This window comes from Gracilinanus agilis, chromosome 4 (genome assembly GCF_016433145.1).
Source record: "Gracilinanus agilis isolate LMUSP501 chromosome 4, AgileGrace, whole genome shotgun sequence".
NCBI lineage: Eukaryota > Metazoa > Chordata > Mammalia > Didelphimorphia > Didelphidae > Gracilinanus > Gracilinanus agilis.
Window position 1 is genome coordinate 53,158,275 of NC_058133.1, and position 27,770 is coordinate 53,186,044.

The following is a 27,770-nucleotide window of genomic DNA, read 5'->3' on the forward strand; positions in this document are numbered from 1 at the left end:
AGATCTCATCCAATCTAACCTTACAGGCATTTGTTAGGCACCTACTGTGTGCAAGCCATTGTACTAGATTCTGGGGCTATAAAACAAAATTTATCACAGTCCCTGCCCCCAAAGAAGGAGTTTGAATTCTACTGGGAGAATACAACTTATTTTTTCTTTTTTTATTATATTTTCTGAAAAAAAACATGTATATACAGTTCTTAACAATCATTTTCTGACATTTCGTGATCCATGTTCTCTTCCTCCCTTCTTCCTCTTCCTAAGGAAATGCAACTTTGTAAAAAAAATTTACTAGATACTTTTGATGAAGATGAGAACACTAACAAGGATAATGACACATTTCTATAGTATTTTTTATTATTGTTTTCAAAAATGTTTTCTGTTTTGTTTTGTTTGGTGGTGGTTTTTGTTTTTAGTGGGGAATTACGGTTTCCACAACTGGGAGAACACCAAGGATGGGAATTTTCTCCATCAGTAACTCAACTTTAATCCATAGTCTTATAGGGTTACCTGGGTCTCAGAGAAGGTAACAAATTTCCCCCTACTGATTTCACTAACAGATGACAGAATAGCCTTGAAACCAGGTTCATTTGATTTCAAGGCTAGTTTTCCATTCATTATGCCACACATACATCTATCTATTTATCTATGCTACATATCGACAGTTATGGACTTGGATTGGATTCCTAGTTCTGTTATTTAACTATATTTGTGAAAGCAGGAGAAAGGCCCATCTAGACCTCAGTTTCCTTTTTGAGTAAAATGAAAGGATTTAATAGTTTCTAGCGTACTTCCTAGTGATATGGGGATACAGTCTTGCCCTAGACACCCCAAGACCCCAGATTGTGGGCTAGGTCAGAGAGTACATAAAAGACTCATTTTTCCTTGCATTCCTGCTGCGCTAAGAGAAGGTGACTTTGAGCTAAAATGAAGATCACTTCTGGCCTCTCCCCTCTTTCTTAATGAGTACAGATAGGCACCTCCCAGCTTGCTCCTGATAAGCATCCATTTTATATCCCAGATATCTGATTATCCTCTAAACTGAACAGTTCACCCACTCTCTCTTGACTTTGAGGCATAGAACATAACCAAATGACCCATCTCAGATCCCAGAAACCCAGTAACATGCCATCATCATCCTCTCTCTAGTCACGTCGGCCCTGTTGTCGAAAGGGTATAGAAAGCCCAGAACACATTTCCTCAGGGAGGCAGTATTCCACCTCCTCTGCCTCCCTCAGCCTTCCAATTTTAATTAACCCTTTGACTTACATTCAAATTAATAAATGTCTTTTATTTTTAAACTAGCTATTAGAGTCTGTCATTCTTGACAAGGGCAACCTGTCTAGATCCAGGGTTTTACCTTAAAGCTCTCCCACAACACTAGCTCTGATTATATTATATTATGTATAATGTGTTTTAAGGTTTACAAATTGCTTTATCAATATTGAGTTTTTATTTTTATTTGTTTATATGTTTCATAATCATTTTCTGACATTGTGATCCATGTTCTCTCCCTCTCCCTTCCCCAAGATGTCAGGTAAAATGATATAGGTTATAAATGTATTGTGATACAGTACATATTGCCATGTTCCCCATGTTGCAAAACAAGACACATATTGCTAATGATATGCTTCGACCTGTATTTAGACTCTGTCAGTTCTTTCTATGACATTCATTAGCCTTTTCTATCATGAGATCCTTGGAGTTGTCCTGAATCATTGAATTCCTATTAATAGTTAATCCATTCACAGTTGATCATCATACATTTCTGCTGTTATTACTTTATAAATGTTGATTCATTTCATCTTCATACCAACCTTGTAAAGCAGGTGCTATTATTATTCCATTTTACAGATAAGGAAACTAAAAAAGTATGGTTAAGTGAACTGTCCAGGGTCACATTTGTACTCAAGGTTTTCCTTGCCCAAGTCTCTCCCTCTATTAATTACAAAACACTGCCCCTCTTTTGAAAGGTTTCCATGGGGAGATACTACCTGAGAGGAGAAGTTAGAGAAGCTTCTAAAAAGAAGAAAAGTTCTAAGACATGAGGGAGAAGAGAGATTGTTTTTAGGCATAAGCAATACCAGGTTTAAAGCCAGGTAAGCAGAAATTAAGGATGAAATGAAGTGAAAATAAACAAGAGAATAGCTTGGGGTTACAGAGCACTTTCTGGTTTGCAGTGCAGAATCAAATTTGGTCAAGGACTTTAGAGACATCTAGTCTTCTCATTTTACAGATGAGGAAACTGAGGCACAGGGAAGTTTAAACGACTTACCTAGAATCACAGAGATGTCATTTAAACTCAAGACTTCCTGACTCCAAGACTAGTGTTTCATCTATTACACCATGCTACTTCTCAATTTGCACAAAAATTCTCTAAAACACATACACAAATCCCTTCAGGCAGTACTAAGTAGAATCATAGATTTTAGAACTGAAGAGATATTAGACATCTATTTCCAGTTATTCCTTTTTTAAATGAGTAAACTGAATCCCACAGAAATTAAGTGACTTGTCTACAGTCAAATAAGAGTTGTAGATCTGAGTTTCAATCATAGATTTTCTAACTCCAGACCCAGTGCCTCTTTCAAAAAGTTTGAAGCTAAAGATTAAGCAACTCAATTGATTTTGAAATGGAATAGATTGTTTGGCTTAACTCAGATGTGACCTACCTGATATTTTAAATAAGATAGTGTTTAATCTCATCTCAAGTAGCTAGAGAAAATAAGAAATAAAAATCTTAAAAAGACAAAGTTATTAAGTGAACTCCAGATTAAAAGTGCAAGGTTTCTGGTTTTAATTCAACTCCAAATCTCTACACTTACTCACCTAAAGAGTAGAATCCCAATGGAATTCCAGTTACATTTTCTTTTCTTTTATATGCATATATTTCCACGAGGGGAGTTACATATATGAGTGAATACCTGTGGGACTACCAATCAAGAAAAAGACTACCTACAGCCTTCCCAGAGTAGTGCAATTAGCTAAATGGCATCAGTACCAGTTAAGTCACTCTGTTTGTTTTCTTAATAGAGGCACACACTGCTTTGTCATTAATCCATAAACATTTAAGTAATGTTCCAAAATCTGAATGGTTTCATTTTCTAAGGAATTCATTTTAACCACTGACTTCCCACTCCAGGAAACTCATCTGCTGTCATTGTTTGTGAAGCTATAACTAAGGTTGATAACATTTCACCATTTCCATCATTGGCCTAAACAACAGTAAACATTCTTGTAAGTTGAGATGGTTTTGCCATCAAGCAACAATGAATGTACAAGTTCTATCCAATGAGGTACAACTGTACATTTTAGAGACAATGTTCCCTAATAGTATAGCACTGGAGGCTTAGATTTTTATTTGGCATTACATAGTTACTAGCTACACGACCTTAGGCAAGTCACTTAACTCCTCCTCTAGGACTCAGATGCCTTATCTGTTAAAATAGGTTAGTCACCAAAAGGGTTACCCAAAGGTCCTGAGGTAGCCTTCTCCCCTCTGGAGAAGAAATCTCCAAACATGAGTATGATCTAGAGGGGATGAATCCAGAGGGGAAGTTACAGAACAAATTTATAATGAGACTAGTATAATAGGTTATGGACAGGTTGTGATGGGCTTTAAAAACCAGTCAGTTATAATGCCCATGAAAACTAATTAAACTGAGGTCATCTTAAAATGTGTATTTTTACAACAAATTTTTCTGATAAAGGTCTCATTTCTCAAATATATAAAGAACTAAGTCAAATTTATAAGAACCCAAGTCATTCCCCAATTGATAAATCATCAAAGAATATGAACAGGCAATTTTCAGATAAAGAAAGCAAAGCTATCAATAATCATATGAAAAAATGTTCCAAATCCCTCTTGATGAAAGAAATGCAAATTAAAACAACTCTGAGGTACCACCTCACATCCAGCAGAGCGGCCAATGTGATAGTAAAGAAAAATGATTAATGTTGGAGGGGATGTGGCAAAATTGGGACAATCTAACCTTTATGGAAAGGAATTTGGAATTATGCCCAAAATTTTGATCTAGTAATACACTACTGGATCTGTATCCCCAAGAGATTAAAAAAATGAAAAAGGACTTGTTTGTACAAAAATATTTATAGCTGCTCTTTTTGTGGTGGCAATGAATTAGAATCTAAAGGGATGTCTCTCAATTGGAGAATGACTGAACAAATTGTGGCATATGATGGTAATGGAATACTATTATGCTATAAGGAATGATGAACAGGATGATTTCAGAAAGAGCGGGAGAGACCTTCATGGACTGATGCAAAGTGAAATAAGCAGAACCAAGAAAACATTGTACACAGTAACTGAAACATGGTGAAATGATGATACACTTCGCTACTAACAGCAATACAATCCAGGATCCAGGACAATTCTGAGGACTTATGAAAAAGAATGCTATCTGCCTCCAGAGGAAAAACTGTTGTAAGATAAATGCAGATGAAAGTATATGATTTATCACTTGTTTATTTGGCATATGATTAGGGATTTTGGTTCTAAAAGATTATTCTCTTACAAAAATGAATAACATAGAAATATGTTTTGCATGATAATACAAGTATAACCCAGACTGAATTGCCTGTCAGTTCCAAGGGGGGAGAGAAGAAAAGGAGACAATATGGATCAGATGTCTTTGGAAAACTTATGTGGAAATGTTATTAAAAGAAAAACAAAGAAAAAAAGAGAAAGCATCTATTAATAAAATGCTTATTTCAGAATTAGAAATCATAAGGATCAAGATATTTTGAAAAACAGGGCAACATGATCCAATAGAATGATTACTGGCTTTGAGCTTCCCTGGTTCAAACCCCAACTCTAATGCCTCTCCCTGATTAAATACTTAGTATATGGAACAAGTCACTTAATCTTCTGAGGTTTGATGTCTTCCTTCATCTGCAGAATAAGACAACTGGCTTCTGAAATGTCACCTACCCCTATTTCTATGATCCTAAATCTATTATCTTTTGTTATCAACTTTGGAAAGGTAAATTGTTCAGTTGAAAATTCACTTGTAATCCATTGAATCACAATGAAGCCTATGGCTGGTTTGGACAGAACCTATTTTGCTCATTATGTCATTAAATAGAAATACCACCAGAGCCTGGTGAATATAGTAGAAACAATTTTTTAAATGATGCAAATAACAAATGGGACCCAGTGAATGCAATTTATTTAGACCTTCAAAACATCCATTTCATTTTAGACAGTACTTCCCCACAGAAGGCTATTAAGAAAACCTGTTATGAAAGGAGAAGCAAAATCCTGTCAGAGATTAAAAACTTGAGAGGAAATAGGAAGTAAAGAATAAGACTAAAAGGATAATTCTCAGGGCGATGCGAAGTTAATAATGATGTTCTCTTGAGATCAGTAGCGAAGGCTCATGCTTTCAATAGCCTTATTAATAATATGGAAGATGGGGGTGAATAACAAGGTACTGAAAGATGTTGACAGCACACAATTACTGTATTTAATTTAGTAAAAATAAATAAATAGGAGAACAATGTGGGCAATTGCAAAAGGGTGTAATAAACTGGGTGAATTTGTCACATGATAGAAGATGAGATCCCAGGTTGGCAAGTTCATGATAATGGCTATTGAAAGAATTCATTTAAAGCACTCATACACCCTAAAGGATTTCGAATTAGCTGGGACCTCTCGTGGTGCCATAGTGGACAGCTTAGTTCATAATAACTGTCAGACAGGGGAAAGGATGCTAGCACACATTCAGCAGAAAGAGGAAAATGAGAAGGATCTGAAATAAGAGATGATTTTTAAAAGGATGCCTGTTGTTACCCTTGACAAAATGAGGTCACCTTAATCTTTTTTCCCCCTTAAACGAAAAAAGGTTCTGAACAGGGTAAACAGTATGATAGAAATGAGAGGATCAAGCAGAGATTTCTTTTTAATGACATGCAACAGGAGTGAGTTAAAAAGCAGCTGGTTATTAACGTGAATCTGGGTATACTTCCAGGCAAATCCTGGCCCTCTGAGAAGGGATTGAAGCAAGAGCCAAGGGGAGCGGGCCGAAAGTCTGAGTTACCAGTTTATTAATCTTCATAATCCAGAACCAAGGAAGAGAAGAGAAGAAGAGGAAACTGGGAGATCTGCAGATGGTGAATGAAACCTCAGAGAGGTTAAGTGATTTTCTGAAGGTCACAGAACAATGGAATGACAAAGCTAGGGAAGGAACTCAGGTCTCCTCCCTTCCAGTCAATCGGCTGTAAAATTTGCCAGATGTGGTTTTTGTTTTTCTAAAGGAGTTTGGAGAATAAAAGCCAATTAAGCCCCCCTGTTCACCCTGTCTCCTGATATAAATGGAAATCTGGTGAGCCTGTAAAAAATTACTTTTTTTATATTTATAAATAAAATGGAAATGTAGGATAGACCTCACTTTTGCTCTGCTCAGCATTATTGAGGCAATATATTTGATGGAAACTTTAAAAGATTCAAGGCTGATGAAGCTAAAATAAGTTTCCCCTCTTTGGATTTGAATGTGACACAGGACTGTTCTGATCAAAAACTTATCATTAGGAAAGTTTCTAATGGAAAAAAAGAAGCAATCATTGGCGAGGGTTGAGGCAGGGGGAGGTAAAGAAGCAGGAGAAGGAACCCACCAATAAAGTCTGAGTGCATGCCCCTCACCTCTAGGAGCTTCCAATCAAGTTAGAATGTTTGAATGTCTACATCAATTTTAGTCTCTTTTTTTTAAGGGAATTTAGAGCTTCCACAAAGCAAACAAGTAGAATGTAAATTCCTTGAGGCAAGATTTGATTTAGTTTTTGTTTTCATACATCCAACATCTATCACAGCAATAAGCAAACAGTAGGTGCTTTATGAATACATGTAACATTGAATCAAATTGAACTAAATAATGCCACAAGAACCAAGCTTTTTTTTATTATGGATCTATTTAATCTCGTATAGGGGAAGACTTCCAACTTTGGGTGTCCAGGGATGTGGGAGACTAAAGAGCAGGTGAAAAGCTACATGAGTTCATAGCCACTGGAGAGACAAGGATTTAAAGGGATTTCTGGAGAGGCAAGATGTATTCATGATTCACAGGTAGGAAAGATTGGCCTTGAATGGGATGATCTTGAGACCATGGATGAAGAAGGCAGAGAATCAATGATCACGAGAGAAGTAAATTTCAGAACTGAAAATCAATTTGTACAACTGAAAAACAGTTTATAAAAGACTCTTCTCATTGTTATTTTTGTACTTTTATGTCTGGCCCTTCAAGATCTCATTTGAGTTTTTTGGTTTTTTTTTTTGGCAAAGACTGCAGTGATTTGCCATTTTTCTTCTCCAGTTCTTTTTATTGATGAGGAAACTGAGAGTGAAGTGACTTTGCTATGATTGCATCGCTTACACCTGAGACCAGATTTGAACTCAAGAAAATGACTCTTCCTGACTCCAGGCTTGGCACTCTGTCCTCTGAACTATCCAGCTGCTTACTCTCTGATTTGGGGACCTCTGGATGAAGGCCACATAATAAGGTCTATTAAGGCACATGCCGAGGAGGCAGAAAGATCAAGTCAGGTATGTCTGACTGGCTTAGCACTTGTGATGTCAATTAGCTAAGACAATAAAAAATGTCTGACAAAAAAGATTCCAAATAATAAGAGTTTCTAGAGAAGGTTTAGGATGACTATACAAGATAAGAGGAAGGACCATTTCGAAGCCATAGACAACCTGACAAATAAATGCCAGACCCAAAACACTACCATAGAGATATAGAATGATAGAATAGAAATAAGCAGAGGAGTTTGCTATAAGGGTTCAAATCCTAGTTCTGCTCCTTGGGAACATGTGACATTGGGCAAGTATCTTCTCTTTGAGACCTAATTTCTTTCACTGTAATATGAGGGAATTGAACCAGTTGCCTCCAGTGATCCCTCTCTGACTTGAGAGTCATGATCCTATCTAGAAACAAATATACACAATGTTTGAAGCCAAAGAACTGCTACTCTGACCAGGAAAAGATCAGGATGCATGGAAAGATCAAGGGATGATATTAAGGCAGCCATACTACTCACCTGATATCCTCATGGTGCTTGGAGAAATGGAGAAAGGGCTCCAAAATATTGAGTAGAGCCTTCTAGTGATCTTTCGGGAAAACATGGAAAGAACAGTTGAGCATGACTAGTTTGCCCTCTATACCACTGGAGTAAACTTCCAAAACGATGAGAAAAGTGATCCACTTTTATTTTTAATTATGATGATGTGTCCAACAGTTAAATATCAAGAAATCAATCAGAAAGCATTTATTAAGTACCTACTGCATGCCAGACAATGTACTAGACACTTAGAATACAAATACAAAGAATGAAGCTCACCAATGCAAAAGAATTTGTATTCTTTTTAAAAATTCAATCTTATTTTTTCAGTGAATAAAAATTTTCCTCTATCTCCAACCTCATACCTAAAAACAAAACAAAACAAAACTCTTGTGTCAAATACACATGGTCAAATCAAAGCCAATTCCTACATTGGTCATGTCTAAAACTGTGTCTAGATTATTCTTTACACTGAACCCATTACTTCTATACCAAGATGTGGGTAAACATGTTTCATCATCTGCCTTCCTGAATCACAGTTTGGCATTGTGCTTTTGAATGTTTTAAATTGAAGCAGTTTTGTTATATCGTGGATAGAATACTGTGCCTAAAGTCATGAAGAACTGAGTTCTAGGAAGAACTAGCTATGGGCAAGTCATAACCTCTGTCTGCCTCCGTTTCCTCGACTATAAAAATACAATAATACCTACCTCCTAGAGTTGTTGTGAAGATCAAATGAGATAATATTTGTAAAGCACTTATCACTTGGCACATAATAGACTTTCAATAAATGCTTGTCCCTTTCCCCTTTCTCTTAATTAAAAAAAATATTTAAAGAGATTACATACTAATGGTAGAAATGAATATATTATATAAACAGTATAAATGACATGTAAATAAATTAATGGTAAGTAAATAAATACAAAATAGTGAAATAAAATGTAGCTTGAGAAGGAGAGCATTAGCATCTAGGAAGATCGTGAATGGCTTCCTAGAGAAAATATTTGATCTGGGTCTTAAAGGAAGAGAGAAAGTTGATAAAGGAAGACATTTCAGACACATAAAACAGTTCCATGGCATGAAAGCAGGAAAAGGATGGAATGTCATGTAAGGAGCAGAATCATCAGCATGGTTGGATCATAGATCACAGGAGGGAAAATCATGTCCAATTAAACTAGAAAAACAAATGAAGACGTGGCTGGGAAGGGCTTTAAAAACTAAACAGAGGACATAATATTTTATACAAGAGACAATGGAGATAACTGAGCAGAGGAGTCATATATCAAATCTATATTTAAGGAAAATCACTTTGGGAACTTAAATTGGAGTGGAGGAGCTATTTGAATCAGAGAGCACAATTATGATATTATTACAATAATCTAGGAGGTGGATGATGAAATGATAGTGGTGTGGGCAAAGAGAAGACAGATTCAAGAGATGTTGTGGAGGAAAAAAAATTGAAATATTTGGCAAATAATTGACTTTGTAGGGCGAGGGAGAGTGAAGAATCCAGGACAATACCAATGTTACCAACTTGGAAGTCTAATAAAGTGACAGTAGCCTTGATCGTATTAGGGAAATTAGGAAGAAAGGAAACTTTAGGAGTTCCATTTTAAACATTTGACTTCTCTAAAGCATCTAGTTTGAAATGTCCATTTCAAATCATTGATGATTTGTAACTGAAGCTTGGGATCATAATCCCTATTTGAGGAATGTTGCCATAGTTCTATAGGAAATTAATTTATGTTTAATTCATTATAATCTCCCTTAAGAGTAATTCTAGGAATCCCTTTATATTTTATTTGAGTATTTTTTGGTCATAGATTAGAATTTTCAAATCAAACTATTTTCCTAAAAAAAAAATTTAACTTTTTCTTTTTCCTCAAGAAGGTAGATCAAAAAGATAATGGTGAAATCACACAGTGACGCTCTTAATTATTGGAAAAAATTAATTTTTAAGGAAAAATATGCTAAGTAATTTTGAGATTTATAAAAGAACAGTCTAAAACTGAAAGCTTTTTTATAAAACATTGTCTATTTTTTCTGAGTCCTTTTCCCCTTTGAAGAGAATTATGCTGTTTTGAGTTAAACTTCCATCTGTCAATAAAAGAGGGGAAAAAAGATATGACATAATTATTTGGGCTAAAATTAAACATTTTCCACTCACCTTTTAATCACCACCACCCACCAACACCAAGTTTTGTTTTGTGTGTGGAGACTGAATTGAACAGAGTAAAGTATTTTATAGAATATCTGAAATTGAATTGGCTCTCTCATGTTTCCATTACAACAGTAATTACTTATGGAGCCCAGGAATAGATGAATCATTTAGGGAAAGGAGTAAAGTATTCTTTCTAATTATTGGTACCAGTAAGGTTTAATAATTACTGGTACCAATAATTAGAAAGAATACTATACTCTGTACTCCTATAATTTTGCATGACTCTGGCAAATGCTTCAGCTGCCTTACCCTTGTTACTTCTTTGATAGTTATTCTATCATACACACATGCACATTCTCTACAGAATCTTAGAATTAGTTTAGAATTTGGTTTAGAATTTGGCTCAGTTCTTTGAAAAAACAGAGATGTTTATGAATGTGCTTTTTGAAATGAAGTTGTAAATATGTGTATGTTGAAACTGAACTCACTATGTATGTATATTTTGACAAGAGATAAGCTATATCTCCATGAGGAGGAGTCGAATCAAAACATGGAAATGATACAGTAGCCTGAAACAAAATTAAGCTGGTCGAATTTAAAATAAAAAGGTTGGTTTTAAACCAGAATGGATTATTCATCCGTATATATTCTGATGTTAGCTATTCAGCTAACATCATATAAACATAAATGTTCGAGAAACTAAAGAATCTCTCAATTCAATTCAACAAATATTTCTTAAACTATTATTATGGGCAGAGCACTGGATAAATCAAAATAAAATAAAACAATCTCTTCTTTCAAGGAGTTTACATTCAAGAATTGGGGAAATTATGTATTTAATGTGTAACAAATATCCCATCTCCTTATATTATGATTATGTAATTTTTATCATTATATTGATCTAAAATACAATTATTAATTATTGTTTGTGCTATCTATATCATCTTTGTTAATATTACAAAAAATATAGTTCCTGTAAATTATTGTTTATATTATTGTTTTATATTATATCATATCATATCATATCATATTACATTATACTATATTATGGATAATATGAATCCTCTGTGGAACAATAGAAAGAATATCTGATTTGCAAAAAAGAAAAAAAATGGATTCAAGTCTCAGCTCTGAAATTTACTAGCTCTGTGTCTTTAGGTAGGACATTTCACTGATCTGATCCTGATTTCTCTCCTATAAAATGAGATCAGACATCACCTTTAAGATTCTTATTTTCCATTTGTAAATCTATGACCCACTCTTTGACAAATCATGCTCACCACCTTTCTAAGAGGCTGTTAGGGGAATCAGGAAACATTCCCATTTTACAGGTGAGAAGCTAAACACTCTTAAATTACTAGAAGAATAAAAATGCCATCATTCAAAGGTAGTAGGAAGTAGATGTGAGCCTGTGCTGGACAGAAGATTCCATACACAGGAAAAAGGGGTTGCTGCTATGTTATAGGGTTGGGAGTTAGGTCTGGGGTGGAGATGCACAGATTGGTTTGCTTTGAGGATCCTGAGGTCTCTGGGAGATTTACAGTCACAGGATAAAAGTTCAGATTCTGGTTCTGCCTCTTCCTACAACCAGCAACTCACTTAGCCCTCACCTGACCTCAGTTTCCTCATTTGTAAAATGAGAGTGTTAGACTAAATTACCGTTAAGGTAAGTGAGATGGCTGTGGAGAGGAAGCGGGGGAGGGATGGGAAGAAGATTCTCTAAGAGGATGTACAAGGCTCTTGGAGCAGTAACAAGGACATTGCGAGACCAGGCATCAGGCCAGATCAGGATGGAGGCTTGGTGGACGGACATGGGAGGTGGCTTTGTTGTTTTCACATACACACACACAGTCACACACACACAGTCGGGAAGTCTCTAAAGGAAGTGAAGAACGTCATTGCTCCCACCTCCTCCCCCTAGCTGACCCCCAGCCAGCTGCCTCCAGGGTCCAAGGGTAGAACCAGCTTCTAGCCAGCCACAACTGGAGCGGCCAAACAGTCCCAGTCCAACAAAGCCAGGTCTAGCTCTTCTCATCTGTGACCAATGAAACTGATCCTACTCCTAGGTGAGTTGCGAGCCTTGACTTTGGGAGGGAGCAGGGGCACACACAGTATTTTATTTGTGCATGGTTTTAGAGAGAGCAGAGTAGCTCAGAGCTCAAGGTCTGGAGCCAGAGGACCCGAGCCCAGTTCCAATCCTGCCAATTACTCCCCATTTGCCCTTAGATAAGTGATTTCTCCTATCTGAACCTCAGTTTCCTCAATTATAAAATGTAGTGAGCAGACTAAGGGACCACCAATGTCCTCTGTAGCACCAAAACACTGGTTCTTAGTCTCTTTTGTATTATGAACCCATTTGGCAGTGTGGGGAAGCCTCTGGACTCCTCAAAATAGTGTTTTTAATTGCATAAAAATATAAAATTAGTTATTAAAAACATTTTTAATTTGCATATGCATAGTCAGGCTTTCTTCTGGATCTCTCAGCTCAAAAGTTTAGTCCTCTGCCCTGAGAAACTACGTCTTTCTTTTCTCCCTTGGCAAAGAAAGCCTGAAAAGGACAAGAAACTGCTAAATCCCAAACTCCTACAGCAAGTGGCAAATTCATTGGACAGGCTCCTTAGAAAGATCTTAATTTCAAGTCAGAGGAACTACAAGCACTGGGGCTCATTTGAATGCCTCCTTTTAAATAATGCTCTGTATGGAGATGATAAATCATTTGATGGAGAGAAAATGGATTTTGAGTTAGATACGGTCACATCTAGCTCCTGTCCAGGGCTTGGATTTGGCTTGGGAATCTTTTGCTACCAGATAAGAATAATTTATCTCCTGACTTTTCTTGGAACAATAACTTATATGACTCATAACTACCCAGCCCCAAGCTGGTTTCTTGTGAGTAGGCTTCTTGGAACAACAATTTAAAAAGGTGGGGGAGGGTATTGCGCCTTCCCAGGGAGTTCCCTTATCTCTTCTTAACAGTCCACTAAAGATTATGTCCAACTTTATTTTCATTCACTTAGAGATAAAGTTTTGCTCTGTCCTCTGTTTCATTGTTTTTAAGTTACTCCAGATTATGCGTCTTTCCATTTCCTGAAGATTGGTCTTTGCTCTGTGGGTAGTAAAGACTAAAAATCTTAAAACTTGTGCTACAGAAAATAGATTTGTGGGGAAAGTTTCAGTCACTTATTGAATTATAGAAATTATCTTCTTTTTTTAAAATAAATGCATTTTAAAATGTCTGATTCCCTTTTCATGTGTGAAATAGACACTATTGTTCCCATATCACATGCCATGAATTTTTGAGTTAAGTAAAGAAAATAGACTGTTTTAAGCTGTAAGAGTTTTCAAGCACATTATCCATCGACTACTAAAAAGAGAAATTTCCAAGAAAGTAAATTTAAAATTGCTTTAATTTAACTTAAAAATAACCTGAAGAGAGGTTGTGATCATCTATATGACCTTAGGATAGTCACTTTACCTACCTATGCCTCAGTTTCTTTTCACATTTACAAAATGTGAGGGATAGACTACATAGTCTCTAAGATTCCTTCCAACTCTGTAGTGGAGCATGGAATGTAAGCTGCTTGAGGGAGTCTAGGGTCCAGTATGCCAACCAACCAACCACTCAGCAAGCATTTATTAAGTACTTCCTCTTTGTCAAGCAGTGTTTTAGGGGCTAAGCAGACAAAAAGCAGAAAATGAAACAATCCTTGCTATCAAAGAATGATATTCACGGAGAGACAGAGACAAAGACAGAGAAAAAGAGATGGACACAGACACAGAGAGAGAGACACAGGGATGTATAGATGACAGGAGATAGATAGATAGGCAGATAGACAGATGGACAGACAGATAGATAAATATAGATAGAGTTTTAGACAGAGACAAAGAGACAGGATTAGAAATAGAGACAGACAGATGGACAGATGGACAGACAGAAAGACGGACAGACATGGACAGACAGATAGAGAAATAGATTTTAGTAAATGATAATAGACTAATTGAAGGCTCTGTATCCAAGCTGAAGAAGCAAGACTATGTTGATATTCTTAACAAAAATGATTGAAATCCATTGCTTACCGGACCACTCATAGGAACATTAGACTATAGATTTGGAAATGGAAGGGACCTGAGAGGCCAGTCTTCTCATTTTACATTTTACAAAATTGAACTTCAGAAAGGTTAAGGGGTTTGACCAAACTCAAATAGGCAATCAGTATGACAGCCGAGATTCAAACCCTTGCCCTTGAAATTTCATGGTTTTTCAATAGATGTGTTAATATGGTTTGAATTGCAATCTTCCTAATTGTCTTAAGAACAACAAAAGGAAAAAATATATTTTAATTGTCTCCTTTCATTTAGTATGCTTGTCCACTATGCTGGATGGGACCTTTGCTCAGAACTGTGCCAAGACCCCGTGTGACCAACATGCGAAATGTGAGATTCGAAATGGAATTGAAGGCTGCTACTGTGTCGCAGGATTTACAGGAAATGGAATAACAATATGTAAAGGTAAATATTCTCTCATAGCCTTTTAAATGGTTTTGGACAGAATGGTGGACTACAAGTATTACGCTTTCTTTGCATTACTGTTTATATAGATTATGGGTTGTTTTTTTTATTTTGATTGCCATAGATAAGACTTTTGGCACAAAGAATATTGAATTTGAAATGGACCTGTTCTATATCTTCTCCCTTTGTGGGATAGAAGGCAGCAAGAGGAGGAGAAAGGGTTGTGTGTACCTGTGATTCCCTCCTACAGCTCACTTGTCAATAATTGTCTTAGAGGACTATCCCTCGGTCCATTACATTTGCCAAACAGATCTCAGAAAGGTAGTTAATTGCATGGAGGGAAGGAGAACACCTTAATTGCAGTTACCACAGAGGAAAGCCACACACACAAACATACATACACACACACACACACACACACACACACACACACACACAAACCCACTAGGAAATATTTCTTTATGATGTTTAAATAGTCACGTGTTCCTTACCCACAATTTTACCTCCCTCATAATACACTGATGATTGTTGAACCTCAAATTCCTTCCTCCTTGGAAAGTGTTCCTTCCTCTTCTCTGCATCTTAGCTTTTAGTTTCCTTCATGATTCAGTTCAAAGACCATCTTGTACTGGAGACCTTTTACATTTGCCCAAGCTGCTAGTGTCTTCCCTTCTGAGATTATCTTCCCATTTATTCTCTATGTATAGTGTCTAAATCTACTTGTATAGATTGTGTCTCTTCTATTAAAATAATAACTCCTTGAGTACAGGGATTTCCCCCTCTTTTTCTTTGTCTCCTTCCTTTGTAACCAGAGCTTGGCAGTTTTTGGTCCATAGTAAGCTTGTAATATATGCTTGTTAATTGATCAACAAGCTAATTAAGAAGACCCTCTGGACCCAAAGTGGTAATCTGGGGTCTTGGGTTTTTCTGTGTGAGACCAGCCAATTTTGACCTTAGCTATCAGTTTTGCAAGGAAACCCAGCATCATATAATGTGTCTTGAGAGACAGTGATACTATGGGAAAACTTCTATATTTTGTCTTAGGATCCAAGATCCAGAGTTGGAATGGACCTGAGAGGCTGTCTAATCAAAACTCTTCATTTAACAAATGAGGAAACTGAGACCCAGAAAGGTTGTGTGATTCAGGTCTTCTGACTCCACAGCTAGTGCGATTTCCATTGTACCACATTGATGGAGAATGTTGGTTTAAATTCTCCACACACACTATTTATCACCTTGGCAAAGCCATTTAATTTTTTTTATGTTGCCTTCCTCACCTCTAAGATAAGGCTATTGGATTAAAGAAAGTCATCACTAGAACTCTAGGACAAATTCAATAGAGGTAATGGTAATGGCATAAAGAATGAAAGACCATCCAGGGGTGACGCAAAGAACAAGAGAACACTGTGGCACAGTTCTATGGTCATCACAATGGGAAGAGGTGGGAACCCAAGCAGACCACAGAATAAGGATGAGAACTTTTGTGCCTATTGCCTCAATAGCCTGGAGACAAAGCCCTAGTCATCTCGTTCTAATTACAGTTCTGAGAGAAGATGAGACCTCTTTTACCTCTAAGCCCTGTAACCATGAAAAACAGACATTTTGAGACAGGAGCTCATAAGCTGGTAATAACAATCAATTGACCAATGGTACAGTGGAAAAATGCAAATGGTGGCAAGGTCAGACAAAGACATTAAGACCTAGAAAGCCATGCTCAGAGAGAAGCCATTGAAACAAAGCTATTACCCAAAGTGGCATCCATCCTATTCATCTCAGTGATGGGAATTTCTAGCACTCTATCTTTTCTCAGTTGTGAATTTGCCTGAGGTTCTTTCCCTGCTAGTATTCTATAAAGATGTTCGAATATTAAACCATGTGTTGACCATATTTAAGGGAAAAAGATATGTTCATTCTGTGAGGTGTTGAATAAAAATGGTCTTAGCAGTTGCATTTGTGAATTAAAACCTGTTTGTTTCTTCAAACTGGGGAGACTTTATATGTTTCATTCAATAGAATAAAAATGTTTTGAGGGCAGGCACTATTTCACTTCATCATACCCTCAATGCTTAACCCAATGTCTGGCACAAATGCTTGTTGACTGATTGACCTTATGGAAGAGGTGGATTTTCAAGAGGCAGGAGTGCTTCAGCTATCAGGTGCACTGAGGGAGTGGACCCCCAAAGGAGTCACCAGCAACTGAAGGAGGAACAGAATAAGTTTGGTGGGGAAGCATGGAAAGCAAATAAAATAGCCCAGGTTATTTTGATGGTGATGCCAATAGTCTTTACTTCTCTTGGTGCTTCCTAATGGCATCCCCATTGTCTTGGGATCAAGGAGGGTAGGAGCTCAGCCTACTCCAACTGTGCAGCAGAGATACCAAGAAGTGGAATTTTCAAATAAGCAAAAAGGAAAATTCAGGCTTGATGCCAGGGAGAAAAAAAACAGTAATAAATAAACAACAAAAACTCCAATGCCTTAGAATTGTACTAAAGAGGAATGAGCTACTTCGAGAAGGAATGAGTTGCCCTACCTTGGAGGTCTGCATGCAGAGGTTAGATGTTTCCTTATCAGTTGCCTTATTGTGGGGATTCCTTTCTTTCTATGGGTTTGTCTAGGGGGCTTCTGGGATTTCTTCTAACTCTTAATTCTGTGATTCTTGTGATTCCTTTGAAGAGGGGCCAAGAGACCAATCTTCAACATAGCAAAAAAAAAAAAAACACCAACAAATTTCCAAGTCACATAAATTACGTTTAAAATATAATTAAATGGCAAGTTCAGATGAGAACAGTGTAATATTATACCCCTAAATGTATTTAAGATAACAGTGAGGTTTTTCTAATTAAGCCAGTGTACTGAGCACTGTTAATATTGCATGTGTTTGCTTATAGCATAAACAAGTTGTATTGTGTGATTCAATTTGATAGGCTCTTAAAAAAGATTAAATATACAGCATAGTCAGGCTAAGCCTCATCATAATTAGTTTAATGCTTAAAATATGTAGAGCAAAGCTACAATGGCTTAATAGTACATTAGATCAGGCGTTTGCCTGCTCTGTACAAGCAGCAGGAATTTGTAATATGCTGTTCTACAGACTCCACAAAATTCTTTTCAATAAATAATCTTGGATTTTTATGGGGTAGTTAATTGAATGGCATCATCACATTTTGATAGTTCAGTGACCTTCAAAATAGCCCCATCAATCACGTTTGCATATGTTTCCTCTCTAGCCATTATTGCCAGGAACACAGTTCTTAGTAAGCAGCTTTCCCACTTTGTTCTATAGGTCGGTGGCAACTGTCATAATTACCATCATTAACATCAATAATTTTTCTCCATTTGGACCTTTGGCAACCAGCTTTTAATGATGTTTTTAATAGTTTTTTTTAATACCTCCACCATTACCCAGTATATGCATTCTTCTTTCTTTTATTTCTCTCTGTGTTGATAACCAACTAAACAGCAGTAAATGTTTTCTATGAAGAAAAAAATAGTTCAAGGTCCTTTGGTCTGCATGTTTTTCATGCTGTAAAACATTTTTTTAGATATAAAAATATACCGGTTGTCAGTGATTTTTCTTTCAAGTTCATGTTTATTCGTGCTTTTAAAAAATCCTTGTCTTATCCAAAGGAACTTGCATATTCATTCATTTGTACAGTATTTTTACTGTCTGCTGTTTTTAACTTCTCTACTAAAAATGCGTGAATCTTTCTATTTAAAGAGGAACATTTGTATTTTTTAAATATGATTTTTAATCTTCCACTTTTAAAATTGTTCATTAACAAATATTTATTTTCTTCTACCTCCCACCCCTAATTCCATTACTCACATTTTATAGATGAGGAAATGGAGTCTCTACAAGGTCAAACAATTTGGCCAGGCTCACACTTCTAGTTAAAATGGCTTGTTTCCTGTCACTGAGGAAGGATTCAAATTCAGATCTTCCTGACTCCAATTGTAGTATTCTATCCACTGCCTCTTACAAGTGCCTCCCTCTCTCCTGAAGTTCAGCTGCCAGATTCTGCATTTAAAAAGAAGAGCATTAAAATAATTTAAAACTGCCTGATTCAGAAATCACATTAGAGCAAGACCTCTTAAACCTTTTGTTTGTTTGTTTCCTGGACCCCTATGCCCATTTGGCAGTTTGGTGAAGTCTATGGACCCTTTCTCAGAATAATATTTTTAATAATTCATAATTGAATTATGCTAAATTCCAGTTTGAGATTATGCATTTTTCCCATCTCAGTTCCCAGAGTCCCAGAAATATGAGATAAAATTAAGAAAATCTGCATTAAAGGATTAAGATCACTTAAAATCACTTGTATCAGAAGATGCAATGCAGAATTTCCCTTTGCAAACCTTGACATTATTGTGTGCAGTCTGAAAATATCACATAGATACATATATTCATATACAACCACAAACATGAAGCCTTTATCTTCTCTTTCTTCTTTGTGGCAAAGTAGCAGTTGTGTACAAAGTAGAGGGAAAGAAATCATACAGTCCAAGCTGAAGGTAGAGCTACAATAGGAACAAACATTTTTGGAAGATGTGTTACAGGGACTTGCTTCATTTTGCATGGGAAATGAAAGGGAAAGCTTTGCCTTCTCCAGTTTTCCTTCAGTTCTGTCTCTTTGTTTGAGCTGTTTAGAGATTAAAACTGGACCCTGAATGTGGGGCTTTGAGTCTATTTTAATCTTCTCTTGCTTGGTAATCACAAGATTGGAAGGAGAGCAAAGGGGCAACATGAATGCTTCACCAATGCATGATAGTGGTCTGTATTTCTGGGTGTCTTGTATGGGCTTCCTGCCTTATCCACTTTTTAAGATTGCAACTTTTGTTTTTGTAAAACCAATGGCATTTGCTTTGAATGAGGAATGTGAGTTCCCCCATTTCTTAGAAAATCAACATAATCGATAGCCAACTCTTCTCATTTTCAGAAACTGGTGATCCAATTTGAAAATTGTCCCATTTTCTTCTGATTCTTTTTCCTTTCCTTCTTCCTTCAAATGATTGAATTTGGAGAAATGTTACTGCTCTATCACTTTGTTGCTTAGGGTGGGTAGGAAAAGGTAAAGTACAAGAAACATATCATTCACTTCTTTAAAAGTACATTTTCACTGATGTCTTTCATCCTTCTGTCACCTACATTTACCAGTATGCCCTTCCTCTCGCTCCATCATTAAGAACAATCTTTTATAATAATGAATGGGGGCATATCATAATTGAATATAATAATAACAATAACATAACAAAGATGGGAGGAAATAGAAAAACTAACCAATATATCAAAAACGTTTGAAAATATATTCAGTATTTCATATTCTGCCATCTCTACAAAGAAGCAGAAGGTACCTACTTATAAATCCCTTATATAAGGACAAAATTGGTTGTTAAAGCTTTTACAGTATGGTTTCACAAATAATCCAGTTTTAATATGCAATGCCCATATTATTTCATCCATCGAAGGTTCCCTGATTTCCTTCTCAGCCCAATAAGTAATAGATTTTCTCCCTCCAGAATCACTTGAGAGTTTTAGTGTTATTTCTTTTATTGAATTTCCTTTGATCATGTTGTATTATAGTCACTTTTATGTGTCTTTTTTCCCCACTAGATTATAACTTCTATGAGGTCAAAGACTATATCTTTTTTTTTTAAACCCTTGTACTTCGGTGTATTGTCTCATAGGTGGAAGAGTGGTAATGGTGGGCAATGGGGGTCAAGTGACTTGCCCAGGGTCACACAGCTGGGAAGTGGCTGAGGCCGGGTTTGAATCTAGGACCTCCTGTCTCTAAGCCTGACTCTCACTCCACTGAGCTACCCAGCTGCCCCAAGACTATAACTTTTTCTAAAAAGTCATTACTGAAACTTTATATTTGCTGCAACATCACCTCACGGAGAGTTTGTATAGTTAACATATAGCTTTGGTTTTTTTTAATGGAACTTTTTTGTTATTGATACATGTTTTGATTGCTGCTGATTTGTTATTTATAGGCATTGTGAAAATAAAAGCTTTGTTATCAAAAGATTGATCAAACCTTTGATAAAAATGAAATTTTTAATCGTTTTGTAGATTTTGTGCATATTGACTATAGGTGCATGTTTACAAGTCTTATGCTAAATTATGTGACAGCTTAAGTGTAGCAATGATAACAGCAGTCACTCAGAGTTCTATGGTCTGTTAAGATTTGTAAAGTGCTTTCCCAATTTTAAAATTAAAAATTAGAAATTAAATGAGAATTGACTGGTAACTTGGCATTTGCAGCTCAGAGGACCAAGCATTCCCTTCTCAACTCATAACAATCCTTGGACTAATTAATAAGATATTATTATCCTGCCCTTTAGGGATGTGGAAACTTTGAGAGATTTAATTGCATGTCAGTAGTTACACAATTAGTATGTATCCAAGGTATGACTTGAACCCAGGATAATTCAGCTCATTTCAAAAAGTGTTTCTTGAGTACCTATTAAATGATTGGGCCAATCATGAAGGAAGATAAAAACAGATCAATCTGATGAAGTCTCTTTCTCTGAGGATTTTACAACCCTGGAATGGCAAAATGATATGTGTACAAAATAACCATAATGCAACAGGAAATGTGAAATTGAATGAGTATTGAAAAGTGCTACCAGAGGACACAAGTTCAATATGAGTAAACTATGTTGCACGGCTGACTGGACCACATCTAGAATATTAAGGTCAATTTGGAATGTTGGTTTTAGTACACAATCAGAAGGGGACCATCTCTTCTGATAGTAAAAGGATTAGGAAATATATCATATGAGAATCAGTTGTGAACCCTTAGCCTGAAGAAGAACAAACTCATAGGGTACATAATAGCAGTGAAAAGGAATTAGATTTAGTCTGTTTGGTCCCAAAGCACAGAACTAGGAGCCATGTGTGAAGATTACAGAGAGGCAAATCTAGTCTTGATACAAGGCAAAATATACTAACTATTAGAGCAATTCAAAAAAATAATTGGCTGGTTTGGAGTCCTGAATTAAATCTCAAATTTAGAGCTGGAAGGGACTTTCATAATCATCCAATCCACCTTCCTCCCTTTCATTTTGTGGTTGAGAAAACTGAGCTCACAGTAGTTACTGATGGAGAGCCAGAATTGAAGTCAGGAAAATTGGGCACTTAATAGAAGTATGGCCACAGACAAATCACAAGAAGCCCTGAGCCTCAGCTTCCTCCAAATGCCCTCTAACATCCCTTCCATATCAAAATATAGTGTTCTAGGATCTTATGAAAATGGCACTCGCCAGATGGATCATTGAGATGACCTCACAATCTATATGGAATTCCTCTCTCTCAATTCAAATCTTTCTAACAATGAGGGTTTTTGTTGTTGTTGTTCAGTCATTTCAGTCATGTCAGACTCTTTGGGACCCTGTTTGGGGGTTTTCTTGGCAAAGATATGAAGAGGTTTGTTATTTTCTTCTTCAGCTCATTTTACAGATGGGGGACTGAGGCAAACAGACTAAAGTGACTTGCTCAAGGTCACACAACCAGTTAGAGTTCAAAGCCAGATTATCATTTACAAAAATAATTCTTTCTGATTCCAGTCCTGGCACTGTATCCACTATACCACTTAGATGCCCAACAATGAGACCTATTCTTAGATAAAATGAGCTGTATCCAAAGGCATCAGATTCACTCCTTATGGAAGTTTAAAAAAAACTCAGTAACTAAAATCAGAATTAAAATCTCAGAGTTGAAAAGGACTTTAGAAGTGTCTAGGCTAATATTTTCATGAGCAAGAATCTTAAAACATAAAATATAAGCTCTTCAAGGGCAGAGTCTGTTTACTGTTTTGTCTTATAATTCCCAAAGTATAGTACCATGCCTTATACACAGTATATCTTAACTACATTCTTCTTGAATTGGATTTGATCTCATATGAGTATCATAAAACTACTAAGAGGTATAAACTCAACATTAATATCCCCATTTTATGAGATTAAATGATTTGGTTTATAACCAATAAGTGTCAGCGGTGGGATTTGAACCCAATTTCCTGACATCTATCTAACATGCCCCATGGGATGCTAACACCTTGGTGTGTGAACTCCATGCTCTCTTCCCAGTTCTACAAATAAGATCATAGATTCAGAGTTGTATGAAATCCTAGAGGTCATTAAGTCAACTTCTTTTTTTGCATAGAAAAACTAAATAAGAACTAGAACAACTCCTCCAGGATCACACAGCTAATAAATGTCTGAGACAGGATTTAAGTCCAGTTCTTCTTAACTTTTAGCTCAGGGCTCTGTCCATTATACTACGTTGCTTCTTTTTTCAGAAACTGTTCTATAATATTGGAATATTGCTTGGCTTCTTTGAGTTTTACTCTCTTTGTTGCTCAAAAGAATAGACTTTTGTTAGTCATATATCCATATTGTCATTGGTTTGGTCCTTTCAAGTGTCATTTCTAAATATAGGGAATATCTTCATGGGGCTGCATGTTTCTCTCACTCATTGTTTGAAATATCTTTGTGCTTGGATGTATGTATACTGTTTGAGGGACTTGTAGCTCACTAAATTTTATAATATTGCTTATCCTACTCTGAGTATGAGTCAGTAAGGAATGAAACTTTTTTTCTTTATGCCTTTAAAAGGACTATTACTAGCATCTGAATACAACTAAACATATGAAGTATATTGTTGAAAAATAATCTATCCTCCCCCCCCAAGTCACAAGAGGGTTTCTGAAGGTCTAGTTGATTATTCGTATAGGGAGACGTATTTGTTTAATTAAAAAATGTGTTTTAACCCTTGCCAAGTGTTACTAACTTCCTTTCTCTAGGAAAATTCCTTTTCATCCTTTTCAGTGACTCTGAAATCTACCAACAGATTACACGTTTAGAGGATGTAGGGAAATTCACTTAAGAAGCTGTTAATGTATTATCTCAGATAATGTTCCACTTTCTGTCTGCCAGAGATATGATTTTATATCCTGTGTTCCTGTATCAAACATCAAATTGGTCCCATGGCCCAGAAGTAACAAATAGATTTGTCTAATTTGTTAGGCAGAAATATGAAAGAGTATTGAGCAAAATGGATTTTATAGTTGTATAAATGTATCACAAATTTAACAGTAAATTTTGGAGAGGTTTTTACAAAATAAAAAATGTGATTTGTTTTCGGGAAGGAAGGTATACTTCACTAAATAATAAAATATTATGGCAAGGTTATTGGGATAGATTACTGACTGCATTACCTTTAGTTATCTAGACCCACTGCCATAGAGTGAATTGTTCAGGTCGCAAGCCTTAAATCATCATTTTGATGCTCATATTTGTGAGGTCTGAGAAAGAAACTGGTGGAAAATGTTCTAGTCAGAGGAATTAGAATATGAAGAAAAATGCTACAGAGAAGTATAATGGAAGATGATATCTTTAGATACCACTCAGATGTTTTTTGCATTAAAATGTGAATAACTTGAGAACTATTGGTCAGACTGACTTCATTACTGATAAGTTCTATTACATGGATTATAGTTAATGCGATCAGGTGCTGTTTTCTATTTCAACCATGGATTTTCCTTTTTTTATTTTTTTATTTTTTGGTCCTTGTATATCATTATATTGCATGCAGAAATCAAGCTGGCATATCATTGTCCAAATTCTTTGTATATATTTTTTTAAACTATCCCAACTACATTGCCTAAAAGAATGTCAAAAATTGGTCAAATCTTGTATATACAAAGCACTTTGGGGAGGAAATTAACACTTTGGGCCTTTACTTGCCATGGATAGAGATAATGACCTTCTCTAGCAAGATCAGAATCTAACCAAACATTGTATTCTAAATATAGAGCACAAAGCCTTGTGCCATTTGTGAAAATGCTATCGGGGAGAAAACCTGAGGACTGAGTTTCTGCACTGTATTTTTTAGGGACATAGATTTAATTTAGAGATTATAGTTTGAAAATAAAATTTACAGTATGAGTGTTTTTGGCTGATAAGAAATTGATTTTGTGACCTTGGTGCGTGTTAATTGAAATATCTGGCACTGTGTCTTGACTAGGTTAAAAGAAACCATACATGCCTGGAACCATACTATTCCTTCACCTTGAACTTTGCAATTAATCACAGTTGTAATCAACATGAGGAAGGAAGCCACCATTTTGTTGTAGAACATGGAAGTTGAACAATCCCTCTTCATTGTCTGATGAGTGGGGTTTTATATAATTGGAATCAAGTTTAGTTGAGTCATTCTAGTTTAAGATGGATTTTTTTCATTTGAATTAACATTGAAATATCATGAACGTGCATAAAACAATGTCTATCCAAATATTCTTGCAAAAATTTTGGATTTACATAATGAATTAATAGGATCATTGTGAAATTACATATGGACAATGAAAATTATGATTTCTTCTGTTGTTTTAATATGTAAAAAGGAAGAGAGTACTTGAATTAATATACCACATAGCACTCTAATAATTAGTAGTTTTTCTAGAATCAGAGAACCTTAAAGAATACTGATTTCAAATTCTTCCTTTTTTTTCCTTAAGAAACTAAGGCCCAGAAAATGTTTGGCTTGCCTAACTAGATTGGTTGTCTACACTATCATTACTGGTTAACATATATGTCTCCATTTTCAATGTGTAAATACTACATGAAAATCAAAATCAAAACATGATTATTGAGTTGTTTTCTGCACTTATTAGACACTGCTCTACAGAAAACATATTCCTACTTCTGTAGAATGCATATAAGTTAAAATATAATATTAATTTATTTAAACAAATACTTGAAGTATGGACTGGATATTTTTTTTTCTGCAGAGGGACATCCCAGTGTGACATAAGTGCATATTCTGATTAGACTTTATAAATGACTTAGTCATTAATTCCTAGGGAGATGCCCAAGGCACAGAGAAAAGTTTCAGCCTCATATTATATCCTGCATCTCCCTATTACATCCTACCTAATTCCCATATTACTTCCCTAGCAAGTCTCTGACAATATCCCTTCCAAATCCCCATAACACTAGAAAGTGGCAATGGCAAGATTTGAATCCAGTTCTTTTGAACCCAAACTCAGGACTCTATCCACTATAGGGATCTGTGGCTGAATGACATTTATTATTTGAAAAATCAGCCTTGGGAAGGGATGTTTAGTTATTCAGTCTGGAATTTGAGTCAAAAATCTGATGATGGATTGTTTAGATTAAACAGAAGCAAAGATGTCACTGATTGTTTCAATTTTTTTTTTGGTTGTAGTTCTTGCGTGTGAATGACCGATTACTATTTCTTTAAAAGAGGGCTGTGTGTCCTCTGTGTCACAAAGGTTCTAATGTTAACTTTTCTTATGCCATATGGAGTTGTCTTCTGAAGATTAATTCTAGGCATATAGTCAGAGAAACCCATTGAGAATACCAAAGAAATTAGAACAGCACTCTGGTGCATATGGAGCGCAGTGCAGACAAACAGATGCTTGATTATGGCTTTATGTTTGTTCAACTAATGTTATGTTCATTGCAGCAATTTTGTTATACACCAGGATGTGGAGGAGTATGGCCTATCAGATGTACTTTAGATTTCAATTTTTGAAACTGGTTTATTTGTAGAAAAATGTTTCTGAAAGTTTTCATCAGGAAGCAGTTATTTTTCTGCCAATAGGTTATTTTCAAAACTTTAAAAAAGTTAAATCACAGCAAGTGTAAATTCTTTTATAGCAATGAAGTAAAGAGTAATTCTGAATCAAGTTTTGATCTTGTTTTTCTCAGTGAGTTTGGACAGAATCATCTGAATAAATATCTAATGTAGGTTAACAACTAAAAAAGAATAATAATTGTAGTAGTAATAGTAATAGTGATATAATCCACTTTACCGTTTGCAAAATGTTGTATAGCCATCATCCCAGTTGAAACTCACAATCGTCCTATTATGTGCATAGTACATGTATTATTTTTTTTCTAACCCTTGCTTTCTGATTTAATAACAGCTCTGACAGAAGGGCAAGGACTAGGCAAACAGGGTTAAGTGACTTGCTCAGGGTCACACAGCTAGCAAGAACCAGAGGTGGGATTTGAAGTAAGGATTTCCTGACTCTCCAAATATCACTTCACCGATCATATTATATAGCATCATTCAAGTTTAAATGTCAACATATAGTGGTATCCCACTAGATTTGCTTGTACAGTTTTATGTTAGCTTACACTGTTTTTTAAATGATCAACTCAAATGATTTAATATAGGATATGCTTGTGAAATTCTAGGGTTAAACAAAACCGGGTGAGAATTCAAAAACATTGAAAAAATGTTTTTTCAGGAAATATTTCAGGAAAAAAAAACAAATCAAAGGACATTTGAAGTACTGGGTTCTCCTTTTAAACAAGAATGAAATTTAGAATTGATAAATACAAGATAGAAAAATTTGAGAAGAAAAACAAACCATGACATTAGCAAGTGGACCTCTTAAAGAGCAGCACTTTGGTAAAATTAAAACTGCGCTGATCTCATCCTTGAGGAACAAATTCTCTCTTTTTTATATTAAGAAGCAGAAGCAGAAAATTTATTTATTTAACTCTTACCCTTATGTCACACCCAAGAAATGGTTAACAATCAATCAATAAACATTTATTCAACTCCTACCATGTACTGTGTTAAGTAACAGAGATAAGAAGAAAGTCAAAGTCCCTGCCCTTAGGAAGCTCATAATTTAATGAAAGGAGACAAGAATAAATATATACAACCATCTAGTCTTTTCTTTTTTTAACCCTTACCTTTCATCCTAAAATCAGTGCTACATATTGGTTCCAAGGCAAAAGAGAGGTAAAGGCTAATGAATGGAGGTTGTGACCTGCCCAGGGTCACACAGGTAGGAAGTATCCAAGGTCAGATTTGGACCCAGTACCATCCTTTTTTTTGGCTTTGGTTCTCAATTCACCAAGCTACCCAGATGCTCCCCATCTAGTCATTTCCAAAATGCTTTATTTTTAACCAATGAGGAAGACTCTATTACTTTCTTGAGTAGCTCTGTAGTCTTCTGAAATAGCACTCAAGATTTGATAAATTGGT

At 35.8% G+C, this 27,770-nt stretch overlaps 1 protein-coding gene across 1 annotated transcript in view; it reads left to right on the plus strand.

Annotated features, from left to right (window-relative positions):
• The first annotated feature begins 12,176 nt into the window (after nt 1–12,176).
• Nucleotides 12,177–27,770, plus strand: part of ADGRL4 (adhesion G protein-coupled receptor L4) — a 143,146-nt gene continuing 127,552 nt past the window's right edge. Inside the window, exons 1-2 of the mRNA XM_044675800.1 lie at nt 12,177–12,300; nt 14,594–14,743. Of these exons, the coding sequence (XP_044531735.1) occupies nt 12,279–12,300; nt 14,594–14,743 (172 nt within the window). The 5' untranslated portion in view covers nt 12,177–12,278. The remainder of the gene's footprint in view (nt 12,301–14,593; nt 14,744–27,770) is intronic.